The 27330-nt window shown below is 47.7% G+C and overlaps 1 protein-coding gene across 7 annotated transcripts in view; it reads right to left on the bottom strand.

Moving 5' to 3' along the window:
- LOC142572366 (uncharacterized) overlaps positions 1 to 27330 on the bottom strand; it is a 103372-nt gene that overhangs the window by 58582 nt on the left and 17460 nt on the right. For all 7 annotated transcript variants that reach the window (XM_075681441.1, XM_075681443.1, XM_075681440.1 and 4 more), the window contains 10 exons: positions 26902 to 27095; positions 22024 to 22165; positions 21066 to 21159; positions 19467 to 19589; positions 18339 to 18395; positions 17104 to 17238; positions 12901 to 14389; positions 3983 to 4217; positions 2225 to 2608; positions 449 to 713 (listed from right to left, as the gene is read on the bottom strand). In XM_075681441.1, coding sequence (XP_075537556.1) covers positions 449 to 713; positions 2225 to 2608; positions 3983 to 4217; positions 12901 to 14389; positions 17104 to 17238; positions 18339 to 18395; positions 19467 to 19589; positions 21066 to 21159; positions 22024 to 22165; positions 26902 to 27095 — 3118 coding nt within the window. The remainder of the gene's footprint in view (positions 1 to 448; positions 714 to 2224; positions 2609 to 3982; positions 4218 to 12900; positions 14390 to 17103; positions 17239 to 18338; positions 18396 to 19466; positions 19590 to 21065; positions 21160 to 22023; positions 22166 to 26901; positions 27096 to 27330) is intronic.

The following is a 27330-nucleotide window of genomic DNA, read 5'->3' as shown; positions in this document are numbered from 1 at the left end:
ACATGTATGCCTAAACTTCATTAAAATAAAGGAAGCTACTATACTGCTCTCCCTGCATTTCTGTGCATTTAAACCCTTCTGCGCTTACGTCAAGGAAATTCTACCGCAGCGAAATACAGCGCTTCTCCGGATTCCGCAACCGCGGTCTCACAAAGCTGGACCAACGGAAGAAATTAGCTATATAGCAAGTAATGAAGCTTTGGCGCTGCGCTGAAGTGCAAAGATGGAGACAGGAAAAAGCGCTCAAGCGCCATGACCAACTGAGGAGCCATGAGAAACATGCAAGTTGCCACAGGGCAACAGACGAAATCAGTTGGCGCGAAGTGTTGGGCAATTTTTCGGTCGTATATATGCTCTATAAGCGCACTGCGCAGACGAAGCGGCAGTGGCGGCACAGGACCTCCAGAGAGTTCCTGCAGTGGACAAATGACGGGGCGTGCGCGCTCACCGAGTCCTGCGGAGGCTCTTCCTCAACAGACACGAAGCTCTCGCGCCTCCTCTCCGCGCTGTCGCCGCTGGCCGTGTCGAAGTCCTGCTGGTCTTCGTCCTGCTCTGCGGGCTCGCTCTCGACGTCGTCCTCTTCGGAAGTGCCGGCCGACAGATCGGGCGACACCGGCCGGAAGGAGTGCGCCTTGATGAACTCGGTGTCCTGCCGCGTCAGGCCGACTGCGCAGGATTCCGCGTGGCTCGCTTCCTCGGAGGTCTTCTTGCACCTGTTGGATGACGGACAGAGCCAGAGCTGTTACAGCGTGCGCTTCGACGCCGCTCGGGTTGTTCGAGCGCGACGCTTCGCTTGTGGCCGAATGTCGAAGAGCGAATTTGAACGCGTTCTGGTGAGGCGAGTGATGACGCAGCACGGCACAGTCACCGCGGTTAACGCCTGCAGCACGCAAATGTGCGTGGCATAGGTATACTACGAATCACAGGTGTCGTGAGAGACGCTCACCTTAATGATAAGCTGGATATTTTAACCTGTATACGATCGTCTGGCCTGCTACGCTAGATGCTGGGTGAAAATTTACTGCATGCAAGGTGCGCATGTGCCTGTCTGCGGGTTCATGTGTGTAACAAGTATCGTGTGCTGTCAACGTATCTTACGGTAGAGATCAACGGCACGCGATTTATTTTCAAGCGAACGACAGCTGTTCGATAACTGCGGCCGGCCATTGCTGATGGCGCACTAACCCAGCACCAGTCAGAGACGCGCACAACCAGGCTATACGCCAGAGATGACACAGGCTGAGTTGCTCACAAGTATATACTGTTTCCTTCTTTTCCTGGCGAGCGCGTAGTCGTGCGAGCGCTTGCGCATCGTCTGCTGCATTTCGTCGTCACAGACAGCCGGTTCGCAACCTTGGCAGAACGTTGAGTTTGAACGGAGGCATACTGAGAGTGCATGCACGCTTCAGCTACGCCGGTCGCCTTTTATATTACGTATACGTACGCGGCACGTCGTCTACTGTTTATACGCTCGCTCCACATCTGCTGCGCGCCGCTTCTGACGTTACGTCATACACCACGCCGTCACTCGCATCGCCTCCGCACTTGCGTCGCATGCACCGGTTGGTGCCATTACACCCGCAAGCAGCACTCCGTGCCCCGCGCCGTTCTATGCGCGCGTCTCATATCTGTTTCTTGCTAGGTCTTGAGATGTCCGCATCACTAATAACTGTATAAGCCACGCTTCACAGTTCAAAATTAGGTTCATTTATTGAGTAGACATGACGGAAAATTTGGTGCCTATTGACTGAGCGAGCTCTAGCCAGGTATAATCATTGTCATTTCAACAAGCCTTGTCTGCGGGCCGGCGAAAAAAGAAAGGCGAAGAAAAAGCGCTCCAGACGAATTATTAAAGTGCTCTCCACATCCCCGCACGGTTCATTAAGACGCTTCTTTCAAACGCAGCTCCTGTGCACTGCCATACTATAGTCTCTACGCACACCTCTCGTCCAACTCGTGCACAGGGCCTCTTTATAGTGCCATACACCTTCTGGGAACGTATACCGCGCGTGACCCAGCTAACGTTAGCCAAGCTATTGAACGAAAGAGGATTAAAAAGGATAGACGTGACGCAACATACAATTATAAGACTTGCAATGTTCAGTCGTTAGCTGGGACACCCCGCGTGTTCGAATGTGAATGTTACAAGGCAGACGCAGCGTCGTTCCGAAGCTCATGGGTTCTTAGTTCATGTGGCATAAAGGAACCTGACAACGGTGTATACCTGAATTTGGCCTTGAAAGGAACTGGCAGGTTTGGGTTGACGCCGTCGAAGGAGTACGCCTTGGGCATGCCCTGGCCCGTGGTCATGACCAGCGTCTGTCGCCGCCCGGGCGAAGACGTCATGACCAGCTCGGAGGCGATGGACAGCGCCGGGAGCTCGCGCGCCGAGCCCTTGGTCGGCAGCAGGACGTGCAGCGTGGGCTCGGAGTTGGCCGCGCGCACGGCGCACAGGGGGGCCTGGGGCCGCGAGAAGCCCAGCTCGGGGTCCTCGTCGATGTCGTCCATGTCGCTGCTGCCGCTCGAGTAGCTGGCGCGCAGGCTGCGGCTGAGCCGGCGAGCAAGCCGCCGGCCCCGACGGCGGATGCGGCGCCGGAAGTCCTCGTACCTGCCAGTGGCAGAACAAGAGAGGAATGGCGATGAAGACTGGGTGCAGGATCAGATAGATAAATAGATAGATAAATAGATAAATAAATAGATAAATAAATAGATAAATAAATAGATAAATAAATAGATAGATAGATAAATAGATAGATAGATAAAGAGATAAATAAATAGATAGATAGATAAATAGATAGATAGATAAATAGATAAATAGATAGATAGATAAATAGATAAATAGATAGATAGATAGATAGATAGATAGATAGATAGATAGATAGATAGATAGATAGATAGATAGATAGATAGATAGATAGATAGATAGATAAAAGCAAGAGAAAACAGGACCGAAAAGGTAAGGATGTCGACCAGGACAAACGTCCGCCGACTGGCTGCTCTGGCTGGGAGGGCAGATTTTAATAATAATAATAATAATAATAATAATAATAATAATAATAATAATAATAATAATAATAATAATAATAATCTTTATTTCACTCATGAAGTGAGGGAGTGCGGGAAAAAAAGCTGACAAGTCAGCTTGACTAGTTCCCAGCTCCCCGGAGTACAAAATATAAGAAATAGAACACTTTTCGCATGGCAACATAAAAACCACAAACAGATTAAGGCTGCTTGAGAACTTACGGTAAAAAAAAACTATGTAGATTCTATGCGCTGTAGGAGTAGCTTTAAGCAATGCTTTCGTGATGTTCGCGAGGAACATTGATTTTTTTTAGGAACAATTTTCCAGTATAGAACGCACGACCAAGTTGGAAACATTTTCACCGGGAAGCGGCTCGTTCGACATAAACTTGTAGCGCTCGAACGTACGGATCCTACGAACGACGACGAAGGAATGACCACAAAGGTATGATGACAATGGGATGACGACGACATCATGCAAGACAGGAAATTGGATACGGCGTGGAGAGACCTTCGATCTGCAGTGGGCATAAAGGAAGTAGTAAAAGAATATGATGATAAGAAGTTGCACACAGCGATAAGCACCGCGTGAGCGCAGTCTTTCCCGTCTTTCGTCTTCTGCTAATCTTTTCTGTCATATCCCTTTCTCCCAGTACAAGACAGCTAACTAGACACTCGTGCTGTCTAGCCTTCCTGTTTTTTTCAATTGCTCTCTCTCTCTCCCTTTCTTCCAGTGCAGGGTATATGGCCGAAACGAGCAGATTCAGGTTTACCTCTCCGCCTTCCTTTAAGTAAGCTCTTTCTACAATTACCGCTTTGATTTACATCGTATCTTTTCCCTTCCAGATAAGACCAAACTGCGCACCCTCTTCTAGCATGCCGCGACCTCCTCGCCGTGTCACATACAGTCGTCGGTGCTCGTCGTCATGCGTCCCGACAAGGACCACACGTTGCTCACCGTTCGTGCTTGCTGAGCGAGAAGGCGATGTAGTCTTCGTCGTCGCTCCGGTAGTCGAGTACGAAACCGGCCGAGCTGGCCGAGTCGTCCCTGCTCAGGCGTTGAGACACCGACGAGAAGGCGCTCGACCCGCCGCCGCCGCCGCTCGTGTGCGAGCGCAGCGATCGCTCTCGGCGCGACTTGAGGCAGCGCGGACGAGCCTCGCCCGGGAGGCCGACGCCGTGTCCCTCCGGGCCTGCGGTACAACAGGCGAGGAATAAAATTCAGTGACCCTCTTTCGCTATGTGGAGAAGGATGACGAGCGAAGCCGCGTATGTGGGTCTGCACCTCCGTCGCGGGTCGGCCCGGTATTGCACGGTCTTCGGGATCGCCCCACGTATGGGAAGTGCCTAATGCCTGCTTCACCTCCGTCTCGGGTCGGCCTGGCATTGCACTATCTTCGGGATCGGCCCACGCATGGGTAATTTTGTGTCTGCACACAGACATGACCCTAGGGGGAACTAGCCCTTAACAGCCCATCGCTGTAAAAAATTTGGAGCACGCTGAAGCTTCGCTTTTAAGAGCGGAACGCGATGGCGTTCAAAGATCCTTGACTGCTTCTTACGCTTCCCGGCAGCTGCAGCTTATGTAACCGTAATGTTTACTGGGAAACGCTGGCGGCGAATGCCATACACGAAGGCGAGCGGGCGAACTTTCTGGTAGAAACGCGGCCTCTTGCGTGGGCCGCAGATGCGCGAAGGCAAGAGCCATCTAAATGGTGTTGTTACAAGGACCTGAGCGCAGCGAGCTTCTCTGTGAATGTTAGAAACGCTGGAAAAGTGGTTTATGTTCGAGTTCCCGCGTAACAGAATTGTTTTCTGGTATATTCTAATTACAATCCGACGCTTTCATGTCTGTGGGTTGTGTTTAGGCTGTACTTTACGATTTTTCTGGCGCATCTTACTTTGAGGAATTCAATTACTTCAGTAACGCCTCTGTCCCACGCGGAGGGCCTGCGTGGTTGTGATTGGGAATGGTTTTTCGCCAAACGACGTCCGACGCAAGACGCATACACCGGATTTTACGCGACGCGAGGTCCTTAACGCTATCGCGTTAAAACGGCTACATACATGAACATGATGCACCGGACGTGTTTGTCGCAACTTAACACATTGAGAACGTACACATATTGGTCGACCAAGAGAAAAAGAAAAACTCAGCAGACACTTAAGACTTCTTACGTGTGGGAATGCGAAAGCATTATAATCGCTCAGGTGAAGTGTTTTCGATTGATGTTTTTGACATGCAATAAAGTTATTTCTGCTGAATAGGTACGTGTGTGTTTGCATGTACGTTGGCCACAGGCTGGAAACATTCAAACCAATTTGCTGCAGAACGATTAATTTTATGTTATGGTAGGTCTGTTGTGACTATCTCCTCCTCTTTTGTGTTTCCTTGCGTCGTCTTCTGAGGCTTGGTTCCGTGGGCGACCATGTTTCACAGCTGTCGCATAGGTAGACGCTTCCGTCTGCATCGTAGTAGACATAGTACCGATGAAATTCGAAGAGCAAGTGACACGTGGGAGGCAGTGACGGAGGCAGTAACGTGTCGTGTGCACTGACGCACATACTAGACACAACTTCAGTCAACCGTAACAATGGAGCCACCGTGGCGTTGTTAGTCCGCTTGTTATGTCCTTTTTTTTACTGAAAGCGCATTTTTCGAATGAATTTTTGACTGACGCGTAAGAAACATTATAGTGATCTGGTTGATGTTTTCTTGCCGCACCCTGTTTACCGTACGATGTATAACTTAGGACCTGAACGCAATGTGCTGAAACGCCTTAAAAAAAAATGCCGGTTAGATCTTCAGCGACAACCTTTTTTCAATTGCATTCGGGCACTCTCCTTGTGAAGCCATGGCTACAAAGCAAGGGCTTCTTTGTTCCATGGTCTGTTGACTGCATCACATGTAAGAAACCTCAAACCATTGAGCACATCTTCTTGGATTGCCATGACTCCGTTTTCTTGTGGGATGTTCTCAAACGAACTCCAAAAGAAGAACTGCCGTTAAGTCCTTTCGGTATTCGGTTCTTACCATGCGCAGACACAGGGAGAGTGCCGGCTGACTTGATAATACTTTTGTGTATGAGTAGCACGTGGAAAACGCGCATGGACGTCAGGAATGCCCACGTAGATGACAGGTCTGCGAGGGAACACCTCAGTGAAAGTCCTAGGTACACGGGTGATGCCCTCAAGGACATGATTGAACCGCCAGAGTGGCTTCAGGAGCTGGACACTTTGGTTTCTGTGATATCCTCTTTGAGGGCCTTTTAAATATGTACAGTCTCTCAAAATTACGTAATATTTTTTCTGCACCAAGTGGCCTACTTTGTACGCGTTTGCGTGGTGTTGTAATGAAGGTAATAAAGAAAAAAAAAGCCACCGTGGCATCGGGGGAGCGTGCTCGTCTCGCACCCCGGAGGTCTGGGTTCGATTCCCACTCAGACCGTGATTTTGTCTTTGAAGGCATTTAGTTTATTTCCAGAATACCAGCTGACAGATTTGACGTTAGTCTGAGCATTTTTTTACGTGTTTTTGTTCTTCGCACCGTCATCGATTGTCGGTACCATTTTTCGGTCACGCCGGCGACAACGCCGGATTTTCGCGTAGTAGAGAATACAATACTTTCGCATTAAAATACGTTTGTTTTCTTAGCAGACTTTGGTGCAGACCGCAGATTCTCTGGAGTCGCAATCTGGCCAAACAGGCTGCTGCCACATCGAGGAGACAAGCACCACCTCAGTTCTGCGGCATTTTTTTAAAGCGATAGCGTTAAGGACACCTTGTCGCATAAAATCAGGTGTCGGTGTCTTGCGCCGCACGTCGTTGAGCGAAAAATAATTCCGAACCACAACCACGCAGGTGTGGCGCAGAGGCGTTAATGAACTAATCGAATTCCTCAAAGTAAGGTGCGTCAGAAAAATCGTAAAGTACAACTTACAGACATGATAGCGTCGAATTGCAATTTGAATGTACCCGAAAACATAATTCTGTTACGCGGAAGCCCAAACATAAACCACTTTTCCAGGGTTTCTACCATTCATAGAGCGGCCCGCTGCACTCAGTTCCTTGCAACAGCACCGTCTAGATGGCACTCGCCTCCGCGCATCCGTAAAATACTTCGATGTCCTCCTCACCCGCTGCGTCCTGGGCTCGGCGAGGCGACGGGGATCACGTCTCCAATGCAACGTTTCCTGCTTTCTGTCCAGGCTGCCCTGTTCGCCACTGCCGGTACGTCGACATTGTCAAGCACGTGTCGCCACTTTGGATCGGACGACAGCAAAGATGGCTTCATCAGTGAAAGCTGCCCTTTATCGGACACGGACTTGCTGCCCGACATGCGCAGTGTACCACTTCAGGAATTTCCTGCGACAGTGACGTCACCAGCATGGCCTATAAAAGACTGTCCTCAGCGATACTTCGGCAGTGGGCTCGGCGAGGCGACGGGGATTATGTCTCCAATGCAACGGTTCCTGCTTTCTGTCCAGGTTGGTAGTGTTTGTCTGTACAGAAGTGACGAGAGGTGTCTTGTAGTTGTGCCGAGCCCACATATGGTTTTGGCCATTGCTTCTGAATGCTTCTGTACATTGATGCTACTGCTTTGCGGAGATGTTGAGCAAAACCCTGGTCCCGGTCCCTCTGTGCCAGAACTGCTTAAGCAACTTGTTGAAGGTCAGCAAGCTATACGTAGTGACCTGGCCAATGTTATTACTAGGCTAGAACAGACAGAAAAACACTCTCGCAAACTTTCGCATACGCGTAAGCGAACTAAACAAAAAGGTGAACGAAATATCAGCAAAGACGCAAGAAATTGAGCTCCTACATGAAAGCATGGCACTAGTCCAGGAAACACTGAAATCGCAGAAAGCAAGGTTGGTTGACCAAGAGGATAAAAGTCGAAGGAACAATTTGATTGTCTTTGGCATCAAAAAAGACGAAAATGATACTGAGCAAAGGGGGTTATAGCGCCGTAAAAACACAACACACAGCAAGCGAGACGGGACAGGCGCAATTGTGTTTTTACGGCGCTATAACCCCCTTCTAGAAACATGCACCAACTAGCCCCCCAACAAGTATTACTCAGTAATACTGAGCAAACATTGAGTCATAAGGTTATCGACGAAATTTTTCACCATAAACTTGGACTTACCTGTTCTTCAGTGGCGCGTATTCACAGGTTAGGTCGCCGAGCTGCGAATTCACCAGTTATCTTGTATTTTCAGGATTACTTTGAAAAACAGGACGTTTGGCGAAACGTTGGAAAGCTAAAGGGAACCGGCGTGTCTATCCAAAACGACTTTTCTGCTGAAACAGTTAAAAAGCGTAAATTACTTTGGCATAGTGCAAAAAATGAAAGCAATAGTGGCAGGAAGGTTTCCCTTATTCACGACAAACTGCGAATCGATAACACCTACTACGTGTGGGATGATGTATCGAGTACACGGGCGCCAGCACCTATCAGCAGAGGTGATAGTTCTGAAAGATAGCGGTTGCAGGACCAAGCACAAGAACTACGGATACTGTCTCTAAATGCCAGAAGTATTAAGAATAAAACTAACGCCCTTGAACTACTCCTCCTTTCCTATGACCCGCACATTCTTGTTCTTTCAGAAACATGGCTACATCATCAAATAAGTAATGATGTAATTATTCCCCCTGCTTATCATATCTTTAGAAGGGATCGTGGTTCAAGGGGTGGGGGTGTCGCAGTTATTTTGAAGTCGTTTGTTCAGGTCACTGTTCTTGACCAAATTCCAGAGCACGAAAGCCTGTTTTTAAATGTGTCATGTTGGGGCTTGACCTTCTTATTATACGCGGTATACCGTGCTCCTGATTCTCCATTAACATTCCTTCAAATCTTATATGACCACTTGTTAACCAAGCGTGAAAGCAATGTGATTATGACGGGGGATTTCAACCTACCAGGTTTGGACTGGAGGAGTTTAGCTTACGGGAGCTGTGCCTTTGGTGATGTAATTATGGACACCATGTTAGCTTTAAAACTTAACCAAATTGTGCATGACTGTACCCGTAAAAATGCTGTGTTAGATTTGTTCTTTGCCAGTGAACTCAGAGTTGAGCCTGGTATTTCTGATCCCCATTTGCTTTTTTTTTCTTGTCGTACTAATTGCGTTGATAGTACTCGAAATTTGTCTGATGCCTACGTCCATGATTTTGACCGCACTGACGACGCTTCTATTATTGATTATTTGGATGATGTACTGCTGCATACTAATGAGGACGATGTACATAGCTTATGGGAACGCCTCAAGGAAGGCATATTATTTTCTATCACAAATTTTGTACCTCAACGGAAAGTGAGAAATAAGCGTCGAAACCCTTGGGTCAGTCGTGATATTATTCATTTGAAGCGGAGACTTCAACGTCTTAAACGACATCATTCTACATCTCCTCAGTATTTGCAGAATTTAAAACATGAATTAGCACAGAAACTGTCCACTTCGAAATCCCATTATTTTAGGGTTACTCTTGCTTCATTCATAAAAACAGATCCCTGCAAGTTTTGGAATTCCCTTGGCCATCAAAAAGAGGCCATAAAAGAAATTAAAAGTGATGATGGGAGCCTTGTTACCAACGGGAAGGAAATAGCTCAGCTCTTCAATGGATACTTTCAAACTGTTTTGGGGGGCCTTTCAAATATGGTTTTTGATGCACCGAAACGATCCATCGATCCTAGCGAGGTTCCTGTCATTACCACAGAAGGGGTTTTGTCGTTGCTTCGTAAAATAAATATTCGGAAAGGTCATGGTCTTGACGGCATTCCAAATGCTTTTTTAAAGCGTTATGCCGACCAGATCTCGGAGCATCTTGCTAAAATTGTCACTTTATCTCTGCAAACCAGTGAGTTACCTAAGGATTGGAGGAAGGCTCGTGTTGTACCGATCTATAAAAAAGGGGATAAGCTACTCGTGACTAATTACCGATCGGTATCAATTATTTCTACATCCTGCAAACTCCTAGAGCACATCGTGGCCCGCTTTATAAATGACTTTTTAAAGGAAGAGGACATCCTAGCACCTTTTCAGCATGGTTTCAGGAAGGGCATGTCAACCACTACTCAACTAATTACGACGGTTCATGACTTTCTCAGCGTACTGGATAACTCGGGACAGATCGATGTTCTTTTTCTGGATATGGCGAAAGCTTTTGACAAGGTACCGCATTCAAAGCTTCTTTATAAATTGCAGTTTATTGGTCTTCCGCTGTATCTTGTAGAATGGGTCAGAACATACTTAAGTGGTAGAACGTAGTCTGTTGATGTGAATGGCACCCTTTCAGGATCGCTTGCTGTTACTTCCGGTGTTCCGCAAGGTAGTGTGTTAGGACCTTTGCTGTTTTTAATACATATAAATGATTTAGTAAATGTAATTCCACGGTCAGTGTCAGTAAAATTGTTCGCAGATGACTGCGTTGTATATAAAGAAATAACATCAATAGAAGACCATAAATTGCTCTAAGAATCTTTGCTTAAAATATGTCACTGGTGTGAAGAATGGAATATGGATTTAAACATTGATAAAAGTGTACCTCTCCGAGTTACGTGAAAAATAAATATTAGCTGTTACCAATATTGCCTCCACAACAGTCACATTAGCGAGGTCTCACAATATAAATACCTAGGAATAACTCTTAACAACCGTTTAACCTGGGGCACACATATTTCTGAGATCTGTTCAACTGCATTCTAGAAGCTGTTTCCTGAGACTAAAATTAAAACATACTCCTAGTCATATTAAGCTCTTGGCTTACAAAACTTTCATCAGGTCCAAACTTGAATACTCGTCCGTAATTTGGGACCCCCACACTAAGAAAGACATCTATCAACTAGAGCTCATTCAGAGAAAGGCAGTACGTTTCGTTTTTCATAAATACAGAAGGTCAGACTCTCCAACACAACTTATTAAGGACAATAATATCCCGTTGCTTAGTACACGTAGAAAACTGAGCCGCATTTCTTTCCTTCATAAAATTTTGGCAGGAAAGCTTAGCGTTGCTCCCCCCTCATTCCTCAGGCACTCCACTACTCGAAGGACCCGACATTATAGCGAACACTCATTACAGCCTATGTTTGCTAAAACAAACTCATTTAAGCGCAGTTTTTTCCCTCAAACAATAGCTGATTGGAACGCGCTTCCTGAATCAATTTTTCGCTCTCCTGACATGGAACAGGCCCTTCAAACTTTGTTTCTTCAGTAGAAAGTAAGCAATTTCAATGTTCATTGTTTTAGTTTCTGCTCTGTAATTTTTAATTTTTGATTCTCTTGTATGTTACATGCAATGTAATCTTTTTACTTTTTTTTTACATTTGCGTGCTGTTATGATTTGTGTTTTCATGCCCCACCGGCTTGGGCCAATCTGGCCTGCAGTATTGTGAAATAAATAAATAAAACACAAGTGGCTGCGTTTCTGCCAGGAAGATCGGCCGCTCTCCTTCGTGCATAGCGTTCGCCGGCAGCATTTGCCAGTAAACATTGCGGTTACATAAGCTGCTGTTGCCGGGAATCGTGAGAAGCAGTCAAGGATCTTTGAAAGCTATCGCGTTCCACTTTTAAAGGCGGAGCTTAAGCATTTTCCAAATTTTTTACGAATGCATTCAAATTTATTTATCAACGTATACGCTTTAGCTGTGAAGCACGATTGGTGCCAGCTAGAGGGTCTTACATATTTGCGAGCTATTTCAATTTGCTATTTTTTTTCGTTCGCCATTAAATTTAGCGGCCTGGTTCAGAGGGCCAGACCGGAAGTCTTTTGGGACCTAAGTTTAAGCATAAGAACGGCCCATATAGATGGGGCAGAGGGAGGAACCCCTTCCCGGTTTGCATACAGCTTGTCACGACATTCGTGATCGGCTCAAACTGACGTTTTAACTTGGAAGCTCGAGCCTCAGTGGCTCTTGCACCAAAATCGCCAAATACCAATCCTATTCGCCTATGCCGCAATCCCATTCTCGTTTTATCTTGCGGAAAATAGACCACGTTTGTAGACTCATTTCAGGTCGTACAGTTGAGATTGGACACTCGTGCGTTTTATTTGATGGTTGTGCTCCTTTGCTTTACCATGCGTTCAGACAATTATAGATGAAATTGACACGTACATTCAGAGATGAGTAAAAAGCTCTACGTACGAAAAACATCTCTTATTGATTATTTTGAGTGCGCACAAAGAGCACGTATAAAGCTATAAACATTTGGAGTGAATAAAATATAATACGCTTCTTCCGGGGACAGTCGTAGAGTGAAATAACTAACGTGGGAGCCCGGTGCTAATAAACTACACTGCTGGCTTATGTAAGCACACTAAACTAGTGTTGAGGCAGCTATTCGCAGTTTAAACGTATTCTGTTCCAAGAGTCACAATAGGGATGTTCCCTTCATTTTCATGCGTCTGTTCGGGTGTCGGAACAAAAAGGCTTGAGACGAATTGGCTAACTTCCCTTAATCACAACGACGAGCCCCTTGCCTGAGCTGTAGTGCATAACCATAGGCATATTTTCGTCAGATTTCGAGTGGCCTGAGAGGAATAGCTATGGATAAATGCTCTCACACCACGTTTGTCAGCCAGCGTAAATGTCCCGACAACGACCGCATCGTGCACTACGTTCTGCTAGATTTATCGCTCCGCTAGTGCTTCTCCTCACCTCGCCAACTGCAAGCGGACTGATTCACTGTCGATGAAACAATTGTATGGAGGCGGAAAACACCAGATATGCACGTCTATATTCATCCTAACTGTCCTGCCACCTCACATTATGCGTCACGAGGCGGTAGTAAACCGTGACATTACCACTTTCTCCTCATGAGTACACTGCAGCAGGCACTCCTACCTACTAAGACTGATAAAGAAATATACACTCACTGTCATCTACACTTTCGTCCGCAGTGTGGTAGACGTCGTCGCACGACTTCTGAGACGGAAGCCGCGGCAGCGATAAGGTCGCCGACGGAGACCCGTACGGCGTAGCCGAAGACCCAGATGTCGTCCTGCGGTGCCCTCGTGCCGGAGCGCTCTCTTCCGCCGCTGGCTGCTGCTGCTGCTCCGCCGCAAGCGTCCACACTTCCGTCTCCCTCGACGCCGCGGCGTCCGGACATCGCGGCGACGGTGGCCGCCGCTCGACGCCCGGTGACTCGAGCTCGACGCTCTCCTGCCTGCGCCACACGTCGTCCTCGGGCGCAGACTCGATCGAGAGCTGCACGCGAGGCGAAGAGACCGGAGGGGACGTCAGCACTTTCACCGGCGCGACCTTGCCGCACGCCTGTCTGGCGTTGCTCAGTGCGGAAAACTCGCAGTGCGGCAACGCTATCGGAACCGCGCCTCCGCCGCCGCTGCTCTGCCTTCTCTGGTCCAGGAGACACTCGGTCGCGGGCCGGAAGGCAGACCTGCGGGACGTCAGCGGAGACAGGTTGACCGGACGAAAGACCATAGCCGCTTGGGAACCGCTGCCGCGCCGCTCGGGTCTCGGAGAAGGATGCCTCTGGGCGCACAGGACGGCCTGCGTCAGAAGCGGCGCTGACGACGACGAAGGCGTCGACGGCTGGCTCGCGGAGATTCTGTTAAGTATATTCTCTAGGCTTTTGTTCCTCTCCATGGACCCCTTGGAACTAGAGCCACCCAGTGAACGCAGGCTCCTCTTCGTGGCAGGCGGCGGAGGCTTAGTCGCCAAGGGCCTCGCAATGTTAGGAACTGGGGCAGCAGCTGAGCTTGTCAACGATGGCGGTGCGTTCGAAGTTCTGGCATTCGTATCTGCAGGTGGCGGTGGACGAGTTCTGTCGGGTTTCGGCGGGGTCGGGCTCGGACTCCTGGAGCTCAGTACTTTGAAGAACTTTCGAGGTGACCGTTGCGGAGGCACTGGCTGTTCGGGTTTGGCGGTCTGTGCTGCCGCCTTCGTTCGTAGTGCGCCCAATACACAGGCTAATGTGGGTGCTTGACTCTCCGACTGTTGACCCCGCTTGATCGGGCACTGCAGGTCAGCTTTGTCAACTGAAACGGTGGCCGTATTCGTTCCCAAACGGTCTGCGAGCGGTGGCTTGCACTCTACGAAGTGTTCGTGGCCACGCAGGCCCTGCAGATTGTCTGGCGGGGAGTCAGGGGCGTGCGCGCTGCTCCGGGAGGACGACGTCTTGGAAGATGACAGCGAGTGGAAACAGGGTGGATCGTGGCCAGCCGCGCTCGAGCTCGAGCTCTGGCCCACAGGTGAGGGTCTACGCTGGGTGAGGGCCTGTCTGAAGGCCACGAGACACTTGTTGAACTCGCGGAGCAGGAACGCGTCCTCGAACTGCGCCACCGGCCGAGAGGAATGGTCTTTGAAGTCCAGAAGGCACACGGAGCACTCGGAAGGGCTGAATACCTGCGGCAGGAACAGGCGCAACGAGAATTGGTTCAGCGAGCCAACACAGCTGGTAAACGAGAAACGACACATAGTTGCCTCAATCCGCGCACTATTGTCAAAGTATCAAATGTGTGAACTTGTAGAGATATTCACTTTTGTCGCAGCGGGATAGCCTACTATATAGGCGTAGCTCAGTGCGGCCACTCAGTGTGGCCACTCCAGGTCAGTGAGCAATGCATGCTCACTGACCTGGAGAGGCAAAGTAGAAGGGATGGTCTAAAATTAATCTGCAGAAAACTCAAGCAATGTTTAACAGTCTCGGAAGAGAACAGCAGTTTACGATAGGTAGCGAGGCACTGGAAGTGGTAAGGGAATACATCTACTTAGGACAGGTAGTGACCGCGGATTCGGATCATGAGACGGAAATAATGAGAAGAATAAGAATGGGCTGGGGTGCGTTTGGCAGGCATTCTCAGATCATGAACAGCAGGTTGCCATTATCCCTCAAGAGAAAAGTGTATAACAGCTGTGTCTTACCAGTACTCACGTACGGGGCACAAACCTGGAGGCTTACGAAAAGGGTTCTACTTAAATTGAGGACGACGCAACGAGCTATGGAAAGAAGAATGATAGGTATAACGTTAAGGGTTGTTAAGAACGCCCAGCTGCAGTGCAAGTTTGCCAGCCAGTTACGCCAGCGGTGGTAACCTCATCTTGGAATGCCGCCGCCAACCTCTAGCCTCGCCGCCGTTGCGAGTGAAGGAGTTCTACGAAGCCCCTCTGACGTCGGCTCCGGACCATTACACCTGTGTGTGAGTGCGGCACGTGTATGTAAGCCCTCATCCTCCTCCAAGTCGACAGCCTTCATCCTCCAAAAGGGCGGGTCATATTGAATGACGTCGAGCTATGACGTCGAGCAGAGAGCTTATAAGCAGCGATTGCCGGCTGCTAGGGCGTGCTCGTCGTAGTGAGCTGAGTGCTCGGTGTCGTGTAGAAATGTACTAGTGAGCTGCGTGCTTGTTGTCATGCTCGAAATGTACTCGTGAGCTGTGTGCTCGTAAGCTGTTTGCTGTATGTTAGTCTTGCGGGCTCCATATGGGAGTCACGCTAGACGGTCGATATGTCTTGTCTAAGATGTAAATAATGTAAATAAATCCTGTTCACCGAGTTCCTCTCTACGACCTTCAACTCCTTCAAATGGTGGCAGCGGCGAGGTCGTCCGACGACTCCTACATCTGGTTGACAGCGGTGGGATCGTCCGACAAATGTAATAGGGTTAAGAAAAGAGCAGATTTGGTGAGGGAACAAACGCGAGTTAATGACATCTTAGTTGAAATCAAGAAAAAGAAATGGGGGGCATGGGCAGGACATGTAATGAGGAGGGAAGATAACCGATGGTCGTTAAGGGTTACTGACTGGATTCCAAGGGAAGGGAAGCGTAGCAGGGGGCGGCAGAAAGTTAGGTGGGCGGATGAGATAGAGAAGTTTGCAGGGACAACATGACCACAATTAGTACATGACCGGGGTAGTTGGAGACGTATGCGATAGGCCTTTGCCTTGCAGTAGGCGTAACCATGATGATGATGATGATGATTATGATGATGTTAGGCGTAGAAGTATACGCGGGCTCTGAAACAGAGCTTGCCTTGATGACTTCAGCTGATTAGGGCATAACAATCGGGAAGTTATAGGATGGAGTGGAGAGGCACGTGTGCGGGCCTGCGGTATAACGGAGAACACTTCCCGATCTCTGATATCTTGATTCTGGTAAGCTATGTAGTAATTCTTTTAAGCTCGCCAATGACGAATTAAATAAAACACAGTGTGCGGCCAATTACTATAAGCACTGTACAAAGAATGGTTGATTGTTAGCCGTGCTTGATGACAATGCTAATGCGGCAGTCAACGCAAGCACCGGACAAGCACTAGAATGTTAATGCCAGTGCCGCTCATTAGTATATTCATTGTGTGGCTTTTGTCTTCGCTTTTGGCGTATTTAGGCGAAAGCCTTAAGTGGTTCATACCCCTGATGGCCTTGAAAAAGACACGTCGTCCGGTCCAATGGTACAAAAGCTATCATCATCTGCAATGGCTCATACCGCCCCTAAGCAGGCAAAATACCTCATCCCTCTCGCAATGTAGAGGCTACAAGCACTCATCAAAGTGAAGCGTACAGAGCAAACATTCATTGGAATCACGTATACAACGCGTAGAAATGCGGCGTCTAGCCGAGCGGAACAAAAAAAAAAAGAGAAAATACGTTACCTTCTCGATGGCTCATACCCCCGTAAGCAACGGCTCGTACCTCCGTAAGGCTAAGGCTGCAAGCGCTCAGCAAAATAAAGCGAACAGTGCATAAATTCATTGAAATCACTTATACAACACACAGAAAAGAATACGTTTCAACTCTCTGCTGAGGGGACGCAACGTAAAGTTTCGAAGAGAAACTTTGTTGGCGCGAGTCTGACCCCGCTATATACGAACGCGCGAAGCCGCAGCTCAGCGTCGAAAACGAGCCGAAGAAGCCGAACTGCGAAAGCAGCAACGCGAATATGCGAGACGGCGCATTAACAAGTGTGCAGCAGGCTTTCGCCTTCGCGTGTTACAGTAGTGCAACGTGCTACCGAATTTTTATGTCACCGTACACAGCTGAAACTGTAGCCAACTTTCTTAGTTATTTCGGGCCGTTCTTCGCGGCCTCTGTATGGGAATCAGATTCACACTCGGCGTACCGGTTCGCCGCTGACCCGTGGCCTCGGGTCGAGGGGCAACAGGCCGTCCACGGTGAGCGCTTCGTTGTCGCCCAGGAGCTCGACGAAGAGCAGCGCGGCCAGCACCTCGGGACAGCTGAGGAACACCGAGCACTCCTGGAATCGTGAAAGACGAATGTTCATTGCGAGGGAGTCAGAGGAAAGCTTATATGTTCGAGTTTTGAAGTTGTGGACAAATTAAACGAAACGCATCATCTCTCGACAACGAAGTGCAAAATTCTTTAAAAAAAATTACAACGATTTCATGCATTGTGTTATCCAAGATAACGTACAGTCTATTAAACTATAGCACCACATTTTTGTAAACGCTTTGTATATTCAAAATTACGTTTTCCGTGAATGAGTTGCTTCACAAATACCGCACCACTTAAGGCGAGACACTTACGTCTATTCGAAGGTTTAAAGGTTATGCTAGATGTAGAAACATTCTGTTATGCTAATACCTCATCCCCTTACGCGATGGCCTAGTCGCGATGCATAGTGAAGCGTAAACTAAGAAGTAGATGTGTAACGTGCCCAGCTACACATTTCGTCTATAATGCTTATAAAACTAGTAGCTAGACCGCTGCCACACGTCTAAAGTACGAGTGTGTGCGCGTGTTTGTGTGTCCTTTGCTGCTTGTTGCCCATGCATCTGGTCTTGCGTTCGTGACTGCAACAAATTGTTTTTTAGAAACTCGTTTTCAGAAGCTCCCTTTTTCCGTAAATCAGTGCGCAGTCGCCTGCGCCCGAGCCGGCGAGTATGGCGCGCTATAACTACACCACGCAGTTCAACGGGTAGAGTCGATAGAGCGTCGCGATTTGATTTATACAAGCAAGTTGTCCTGCATGATTAACGACAGTGCGAGCTCGTGCTTCACCTTACACAAACTCGCATAAACTGTTCAGGCGGGGACGATTCGTCGCTTTCATCTGTTCGTTTCACAACATTTTATTGCAACTCACGTCTCTCAAAATGAAATAGAGATAGTATGCATGCTCGAAATGCGTAGGCGCCCACGAATGCGAAGGCGCACTAAGTACTCGTTTGTAGCGTCGAACACGTATTATAATCGAACGCACTTATATAGAACTCAGTCGAAGCAATCAATTTTCTTTAGCTGTTACTGCAGAATAATAGTAATAAAAAATCGACCATTTGCACGTTCAAAGCAATCTTACTAACTTATCGGCGCAAGGTTTCGAAAGATACGTACCATTGTGCAATTGCTTCCGAGAAAATCACTTCCGGCGTTGGCGCTAGATGGATAGCACTGCAAGAAACGGAAATGTTGAAGGGGACAGCGAAAGTGGTGTGAGATCAGTGCAACCTCGGCCATTACGAACCTATGCAGCTCGCTATAGACATATCTACTATAGCTGGTGGACGTGCCGAAAAGGTCGCGTCAGAATCGTAGGACAGTCTGGCAGTTAACAGCCCCGATGCATACCACAAATAGCAACGTATACATAGAGCAAATGCTTCCTCAAGCTTTCGCTCAGACTTAAGAGGAAGCTTTAGCTCGGGCCCAACTCCGACGCGGACTATTCAAATACATGTAAAACGCAAAAACGTTTTTATGAGATAACCCCTGGACCGATTTTGATGAAATTTGTCGCATTTGAAAGAGAAAGTTAAATTCTAGTGACTGTTGGAAGCGGAATTTCGATTTAGGGCTTGAATTTTCTTAAAACGATTTTCAAATATTTGACCGTTTGAAAAAAATAGAAGCACGAAGTTTATAAATTCATAGCTCTGCATCAAGAACCGATATCGCGGTTCTGTAAACGGCATCCATTAGATCATTCAAAGCGGACAAATTGAATATGTCATTTTACATCTTACGTGAATTTGTTACGTTGGTTACAACGGTTTTGCAAAAGTTGTATTTCTCTATTATTAATTTTTTTATATTCATGTGTAACATATCAATTTTGTCTGCTTTAGATGTACTATTAGATGCAATTCACAGAATTGTATTATCATTTTTAGTGGTTAAGTTACAGAGTTGTAAACTTGATAGTTTCGTTTTTTGAAAATTTTCGATTTTTGCCAATTTTTAACAAAAAATTGACAATCTAACTCAAAAATTCGAAACCAACAGTCACTAGATTTTAAGTTTGTCTTTTAAATGCAACAAACCTCGTCAAATTTGGTGCAGTGGTTGCCGAGAAAAACGAATTCTCCTTTTACATGTATTTAGATAGGAGCACTCGAGCTAAAGCTTCCTCTTAAGTATGGTTTAGATATGTTCTCAACTACATGTGTTCTCAACTACAGAGTTCCTGCGCGGTCTCCATGCATGCATGCGATCGCCACAGACGTTTTATTGCGTTTGTAATACCTTGAGCAGGATCGGTTCGGCGTCCTCGATCAGTCCTCTGGTGCGGACCATGAGCGGGCATAGGGGACAGTCGCTGCACATCCACTCAGGCAGCGACATCTGGTTCTTGGGGGCAGTCACCTGCTGGCCGCCGGCGAGAGCGGAAGTCTCGTGAGCATGCGCGAATCTGCGGATTGTCTCTACAAGCGTTTACTTCGATCCTATTGGTACACAGCCAGCCCTCTTGAGTGACGCAGCTGAGGCAACTCCTAGTTCAATCACTGATTCCCTTTGTCGTATGTAGGTGAACTTTGCGCCTACCCTTCGACGTCATTAGCCGTAATCGAGAGTTGAACGGGCGAGTCCAATAAGCAAACCAGCAACAAGTCCAGACACAATTTCTGTGATACCGCAACACACATAGATGCGTTCCGCGGCAGTTCTTGAATTTTGGATAACTGCGCACTGTATACCTGCAGCCTTTGGCAAGGAATATAGAGGGGCACGAAGGGCCTTGCCAGCTACACCCGTCCTGTTTAATTCCTATCCTGCACTGGGGAAGGGTGTACGATGATAAGATGCGAGAAGGAGTAACGAAAAGACGCGTGTCGTCGAGAGAGAGAGAGAGAGGGAGATACAGAGAACGATTTAATAAAAGGAAAGGAGGAGAGGTTGGCCTGGAGATGGTATCGCTAGCCTGCTACTCGTAGCAGGGATGAGGGGATTTGGGAGAAGACAGGAAAAGAGACGTAGATGGCAGGTGACTATAGTGCAATGGTGCTATGTGAAATGGCAGGTGATGCTATAGTGCAATGAACAATACACACGCTGTCCAATACGCGGTATGTGCATTATACACACACAGAACGTTATCGTGCAAACGCATTTCGCACATTATCATCCACACTACATATATTCTTCAGAGGAGCGTCTAAGCCAGTTTCACATAAAACATCCTGTCGCATTCTATTGCTGCGTAGAATGTCGCGCTTGTGGAGCTCCTGGTGCTTTGCGGACGAGAACGGGAGTTCGGGTCCAGAGCTTTCTAGCAGGGCGGATGCAATGGGAGGCCGCGGCTAGACGTTCCGTAGAAAGCTGAGGTCGCGCGTGCGCAGAGGCTTCGTTCTGTAGCCCGTAGAGAAACTGTATGTGCTATTTTCGCTAACGTCGTCTTTAATGAACTCTTACGCCTGTGCTGCGAGAATCACTGCAGCGGAAAGCTCCCAAGTTTGTGCAACATGAGTTTAAGGCGCACCGAAACCTCAGTACACTGGCCTTGCTCGGAAACTTCTTTTTTAAGCCTTTAGCGCATCGAAATGCGGCTTCCGTGACCGGGATACGGAAGTGGGACTTTTTGCACTACAGCAGAGTACGATGTGTAGCCATCAGATATCATTTGTTGTCATAGTGCTCCCTCCACGTAAGCGCTCGGCGCACTGCCGCGGTTATTTGGAGCCACGGGCTTTACTTGCACAAAGCTTTGTGCTTGCTTTCGCGGTAACGTATGCGTCCGCCGAAGAACTCGTGCGACATAATCTACGGATGTATTTAACAGGCACGTTGGTACGCGTGTCCGCCTCTAGCTGCTCCCGCCGTGTATCTCGGGCGATCATTTCGAACCTGCCTGCAGAAGTACACGGTGCCCTCCGGTTCATCCTGGAAGGTGCAGTCGAAGTAGGCGAACAGGCTCCGCAGCTTCTCACAGTGGCACGGTCTGCGAAAGAAAGAGAGAGATTAAAAAGAAATATGTAATCGTCGGCAAAGGCACATGAAAGTGTCACTTCATTGGTAGGCAGTGTCGCATATCTGTTTTTTGCGGCATGAAGAAATTGAAAAAAAAAAAAGACTGCCATGGTGCAATCTCCTACACACACACACACACACACATATATTATATATATATATATATATATATATATATATATATATATATATATATATATATGGGGGTTTACGTGCCAAAACAACGATTTGAATATAAGGAACGCCGTAGCGGGGGACTCCCGATTAATTTCGACCGTTAGGAGATCTTCAACGCGCCCCCAATGCACTCGACACGGGCGTTTTTTTGCATTTATCCCCCGTCGAAATGCGGCCGCCGCGACAAGCAGGATTTGATCCCGCGACTTCGTGCTTAGCAGCGCAACACCATAGCCACTAAGCCAACGCGGCGGGTATAAAAAAGTTATAGATAAGATACATTATATACATTAGATTAGATAAGATACATTATATGCATGAGATTAGACAAGATGCATTAATATAGATGCATTAGATTAGACAAGATGCGTTCGTATAGATTCATTAGATTAGGCAAGGTACATTGATATAGATACATTAGATTAGATAGATAAGATACATTGGACGCACGCACACACACACACGCACACACACGCACGCACACACGCACACACGCACACACACACGCACACACGCACACAACGAAAAGTAAGGAAGTTAAATCAGAGTGGTAGCCTGGTGTGGTACCCTCCGCGGTCGAGTGCAAACCCGGATACAGAAAGAAGGGCGTCAAACCGCCGGATGGCGTCTATACGGCAAAAACGCGCGCCACACTCACGTGCCGAGGAAGGGAAACAGCTCGGAGCAGTTGAAGTCGAGCAGCGTCGGGTGCGTCCGCGAAGTGCGCTTGGGGAACGTGGAGAAGAACGAGTTGGCCAGCAGCGAGGCGACGAACGGGCGGCTCAGCGCGAACATGCCCTCTGCGAGAGAAGGAGAAGCAGCGCCACAGTCGGCGCACGCTGAACGGAAGTTGTGGCGGCGATTGCAACGGGGAGCGGCCGCGGACATTTTTTTGTGCAGAGGTGAGCTCCGAAAAGTCGGAAGCGCGTGCGCAAGAGGAGAGGGTTTACCCTGCACGACTTCGGTTTCACGACTAGAGGCCTTGAGCGGCACTTTGTGTGCTGCAGTGCAGACCGCTTCGTTGTCTTTTACAGTGAAGTCGTGTAACAGTTACGCACATTTTGCTTCGTTGACAGCGCTGTGCGATGAACTCGTCGACGACGACGATTGGCACGCGAGCAGCCGTTCTCTGACCCACACTTTAATTTCTGCCATACCGTGCGATATATGGTCGCGGCTTAAATAATAGATTCTGCTTAACATTTTTCATAATCTTACTTTATTAATGGATCTTTATGTGACCGGACCCGTTCCACACAAACAACTATCCTATAACCGCTGGTTTTGTGTTCCCCGTGGTGGGTGAACGCAGTCAACCCAAGAAAAAGCAGGCAAACAAAAACAGAATTGTATATTCTTCACTGTCAGAGTAAATGAGTTGAGATCCGAAGGTTAAGCTTCGACCATGCTGGGTTCCTTGGCATGCAGCGAAACCTAAGCACTCAACCGTTTTTGTGTTTCGTCGGCATCGGAAAGCGGGCGGAATTCGACTTCCAGCTCAGCCATAGTATATGCTTCGATTTTACTTTCCTTTTGACGCTGTTTGCTGCTTAAGTTTATGTTACCGTACAGCTGCCGCGCCATCTGCTTGTTTGTTTGTTTTCGTGTGAAGACAGCGGCCTGCAAAATGTGTAAGAGGGACCAATAGAGTGAATTGTGTATTTTTGTTGACTTCAAGAGAAATCCGTATCCGACCCCACCCCAAGATACTCATTTCTCATTTACGTGAATAATAATAATAATAATAATAATAATAATAATAATAATAATAATAATAATAATAATAATAATAATAATAATAATAATAATAATAATAATAATAATAATAATAATAATAATAATAATGATAATGATAATGATGATAATAATAATAATAATAATAATAATAATAATAATAAAACCAGAGGTGAGCCAAGCGCCGAGAATACCCATGTGTTACTGTTCAGCGTTATAATTAATTTCATTTCGCTCACTTGTAACCACGCTTGCCTCTGCTGCTCCGTTCTTTCTCCGCGCATAGCTCACAGACGCATCTGGAAGTCCAGGGGAACGCAAGCGCAAACAAACAAACAAACAAACAGGTTTTCAGCGTATAATACGCAGAAGTTGAGGCACTATACTTTGCCGGAAGACAAAAAAAAAATGACCCCTAGGAAAGGCCAGTGAAGTTAAACACGGTGAGCTGCGAGCGTGTGCGTCTTTGTGACGCTGGTACTTCGCTATAGAGAGAGCAGCGATTCTGAGCGATCTGCTCCGTACATTTGCCTGAGAGAGTGAACGACGAGGCGAAAAAAACGGAAAGCCAGGGAGCGCTCGTTACGAGGCCAGCGAGCACGCGCATCGCTGTTCCTATATACCGGTGAACGCAAACAAACGGGAGCTACTTGAACGGCGCCTAAATGGCCGGCCCCGCTGGCAGCGGCCCAAGGAACACACGAGGCCCACCGGACAACGGGCGTTACACGCGCGTCTTTGGATACGGCGTCACCGAACTGCTGACGGGGCAGGGACCTTCGTGTTTTGACGCTGTCCATCGATCACTGAACCCACGGAGGACGCATTCACTCACACGTCGCAACGACCAGTTTGGTTAGCCCCGTTCTGAAAAAAATAATAATACAAAAAATAAAAGGCGCGGGCTTTTGTCCACCGCAGTAGGCACAACTAGAAAAGTGAATATTCGAGAGGAAAGTCGCAACGAACATACAATGTGTGTTTTCGGTTTTTTTTTCACCTTTCTTTTGATAATTCTGCGGGAATCGGATGACAAATTATTGCCTTTTTACTTCAATATGACATTACTGCAAGAGGTGATCACCTTTACTTCAAGTCAGCTATGATTAGTTAGAGAAAAAGTTATGCTGCCACAAGAAAAACCAAACTGACGTTGCAGATTTTTGAAAGACGTGAAACAAGTTGAAATGCTCGCGTTACTTACAAACGACAATGTAAATACGGGCACACGACGTTAAAGAAAGGTTTGTCCCGGGCCCCATCGCAAGGTCAGCGATAAACGACTTTTTACCAGGCACGCATAATGTAGCCTCAACTTCTATTCAAGTCAGCTCACGGAATAAAAAAGCATCAGCACTCGATAAAGATGTCCGAGTTCCTTCCCTAACTCTCTGTGCGGAGTTTACAGAAATCTAGAAACGCTACCGTTAATCCCCCAGAGCAGTTCGTTTAGCTGATGTTTTATTGCACGGCCCAATAAATACTTCTGTATTAACATTGCCGTTCTCAAAGAACTTCGTTGTGACTTGTATCAGAAATGGTTTGTAGAAGATGTATTTACCTGTGTGTAACCACATTAGAAACAAAGTAAATGCGCTCGACGTACACGATAAAAAAAAAAAAAAACTAACCGCTAACCTTATAGGCGACGAATCAGAATCTACGTCACGCTCGTGATCGACATGCACCGGGAAGTATCAGTGCGTATCCATTCTATAAAAGGACTGCTCGCTGAACTGCCATGAAAGCGCGAGATTTGAATTAGACGACTGCCTTGTCGTCGCCTTCGTAAATTATGCAAAATCAACAAGGGCAGATTTGACGCGCAGCGAAAGCGAGTCTGTCTGCTCAAGTCCTTTTAGCTATGCCAACGTGTCCAGGTAGCTATAGCAGTTTGGTTTGTTGCGCTAGGTTTATTACAAAAAAGTGGTCCCTGCTATGCATGGGGCGTTATAGTTATACACTTAACAGGCCTAATTCTGTTATGTTCTCCTTGAGCTATTTCTTCTGCCTGCGCCTTTACCGCGCGTCATAGCGAACTGCTCTTTAAGCAAGAAATGCTTTTAGTTCACGTTGTGAGCGATCTTCAAGCAACCTTGAGCCAAAAGCCAGAGACGTTATACCGGCACTCAGACGAGGACATCCGGGCAAGTTGCGAGAACAAAACGAGATCATCCAGGCAACCAGTCAATACTGCATTACGTACGCTAGTTACTTCCCAAGCAAGTAACAAAAAAAGATTGCTTCCGAATTCTTCCTAATGTTTGTTGACAATATCACTCAACCTGTGACTTCTGGTACGCTTAAGTTTTGTTTGTCATTGCCAATAGCGACGTTCAAAAGGAAGATACAGGGCACTATACATTTGACTGTCATCTTTTGGCGCCGAGGGCTCTTTTCAACGCCAGCGGTCCGCGAGTTCCGCGGCGCGTGCGGCGCGCCGCGAATTGCCGTTTGACAGAGACGATACTTGCAATGAGGTTCCGTCTGCGACAGAAAAATATTGCGTCCATATAGACCAGTGCCCGGTATGGCGTGGTGCGGTGTGGTGTGGTGGGGTGTGCGGTTGCGAACGTGTGGTACACACATTTTAAGATTGTGGCTAGTATCACCTCCAACCAATCTGCTTTGCCAGTAGCCATTTCATGCTCGCATCTACTCTCGATTACGGGAGAGCCAGTAATTATTTTGCTGCAAGGAATTCATGACCTCTTTTTGTCAATTCAACAATATAACCTTGTGGGAAAGCGTGCGACGTACATACTAGAGAGTTTTAGAATAGGGGCCCCAATAGTTTGGGGCCCCAAAGAGCTTTGCAGGTGTTAGCGTTGGGACACGTAGGAGTGAAGAGTTTCAGAATAGGGTTTTACGTTTGCGGATAGCGTCTTGCGCTGACAGCGCCACTACGGCGTCAAAGAAAAGCTATTAGAAATAATTAAATAAAATATACCATTTTATGATAGGAATAATAATTTTGACTTGCGTGTATTCGCATTTAATTACAATTTAGAGGCTATTCTGTAAGCAGCAAACAATTAGTTGCGCTTAGTTTTGAGCAAACAAAACTTTACTAGCCTTCACCAGCCAAGCTTAGCCGTGTTAGACCTACGAGCCATAATATCCACAATCGAATTCAAAATCAGCGGCGTCTAATGAGTCAATCTTCATAACACACGCTAGTTGAGAGAAAGCGATAACCGCAGTCACTTCTCCTAGCTTGCGAACTTCACTCGTTACCGCGAATCGAACCCAGTTTGGTGCTAGGTTAGAGCCGTCGCTTCGATGGGTGCCGCCATGTTTGCCGACGCAAAACTTTTGGGGCCGCTATTTGGGCTCCCGCGAAATCAGTGAAATAGCGTTCCCAACGCAAAACCCAAAGGCAGTTTGCGTCTTGCGCATGCGCAGTGGCTTCGACGCTATTTCTTTGGGGCCCCAAAACGTTTGGGGCCCCTATTCTACAACTCTCTACTGTCTGCATTGCTAAATCATAAGAGCTAAACCAAACAAAATCTGTCAAGGACGGTGGCTATGCTCTCAAGGCTGAGCGAACGGCACGTTTCCACAAGCGAATCGGTTGCCTCGCAACTGCAAAATTGAGTTTGTTGTAGCCCCGTTTTCGCAGGTTGGAAGTTCTCGCACCCTCGCATGGCCCTGCCCCAACCAGAAAAACAAACAAACCCCGAAACTGTGCTGGGGTCTAGGCCACTGAAGATACTATGGTGTATATGCGTGCGTACAGTCGATCAGATGCGCAATACGCTCGCGGAGTGCTCTGTGCGGCTTCTTTCTCCCTTTCTGTTACCTTGTTGCTGGAGGCAGTAGAGGAAGCCGCCGGTCGGCCGCAGCTCGCGCAGCCGCATCGCGTAGGTGATGAGCGCGGGCAGCGTGGACTCGAAGAACCTGCGGCTCTCGTCGGCCGAGAGGGACTTGAGGAAGCGCTTGAGAAGGTCCAGGCGGATCTCCTCCCGCGGGGGGTCCTCCGGGTCCAGGCCCACGCTGCGAAGGGTGGAGGCCGTTATAGTGGCAGAAAGTGCCCCATAGCTCAGAGGCGCGCGCTTTGTCGTCCCCCTCAATTAAGGACGCTGCTGCACTGGGAAACAAGGTACTGTCGACTGCGCTGTCACAGTCAAGCAACAACGAATGTTTCAACGCGTGGCGTAAACAGCGCCTGATCGGCGAGCGTGTCTTACTTCCAACGATATTGATAAGAAAAAAAGGAAAGGAACGGGAA

The sequence above is a fragment of the Dermacentor variabilis genome, chromosome 2, assembly GCF_050947875.1.
Source record: "Dermacentor variabilis isolate Ectoservices chromosome 2, ASM5094787v1, whole genome shotgun sequence".
Classification (NCBI taxonomy): Eukaryota; Metazoa; Arthropoda; class Arachnida; order Ixodida; family Ixodidae; genus Dermacentor; species Dermacentor variabilis.
Note: the sequence above shows the minus strand (reverse complement) of the source record. Positions and strands in the feature narration are given on the sequence as shown.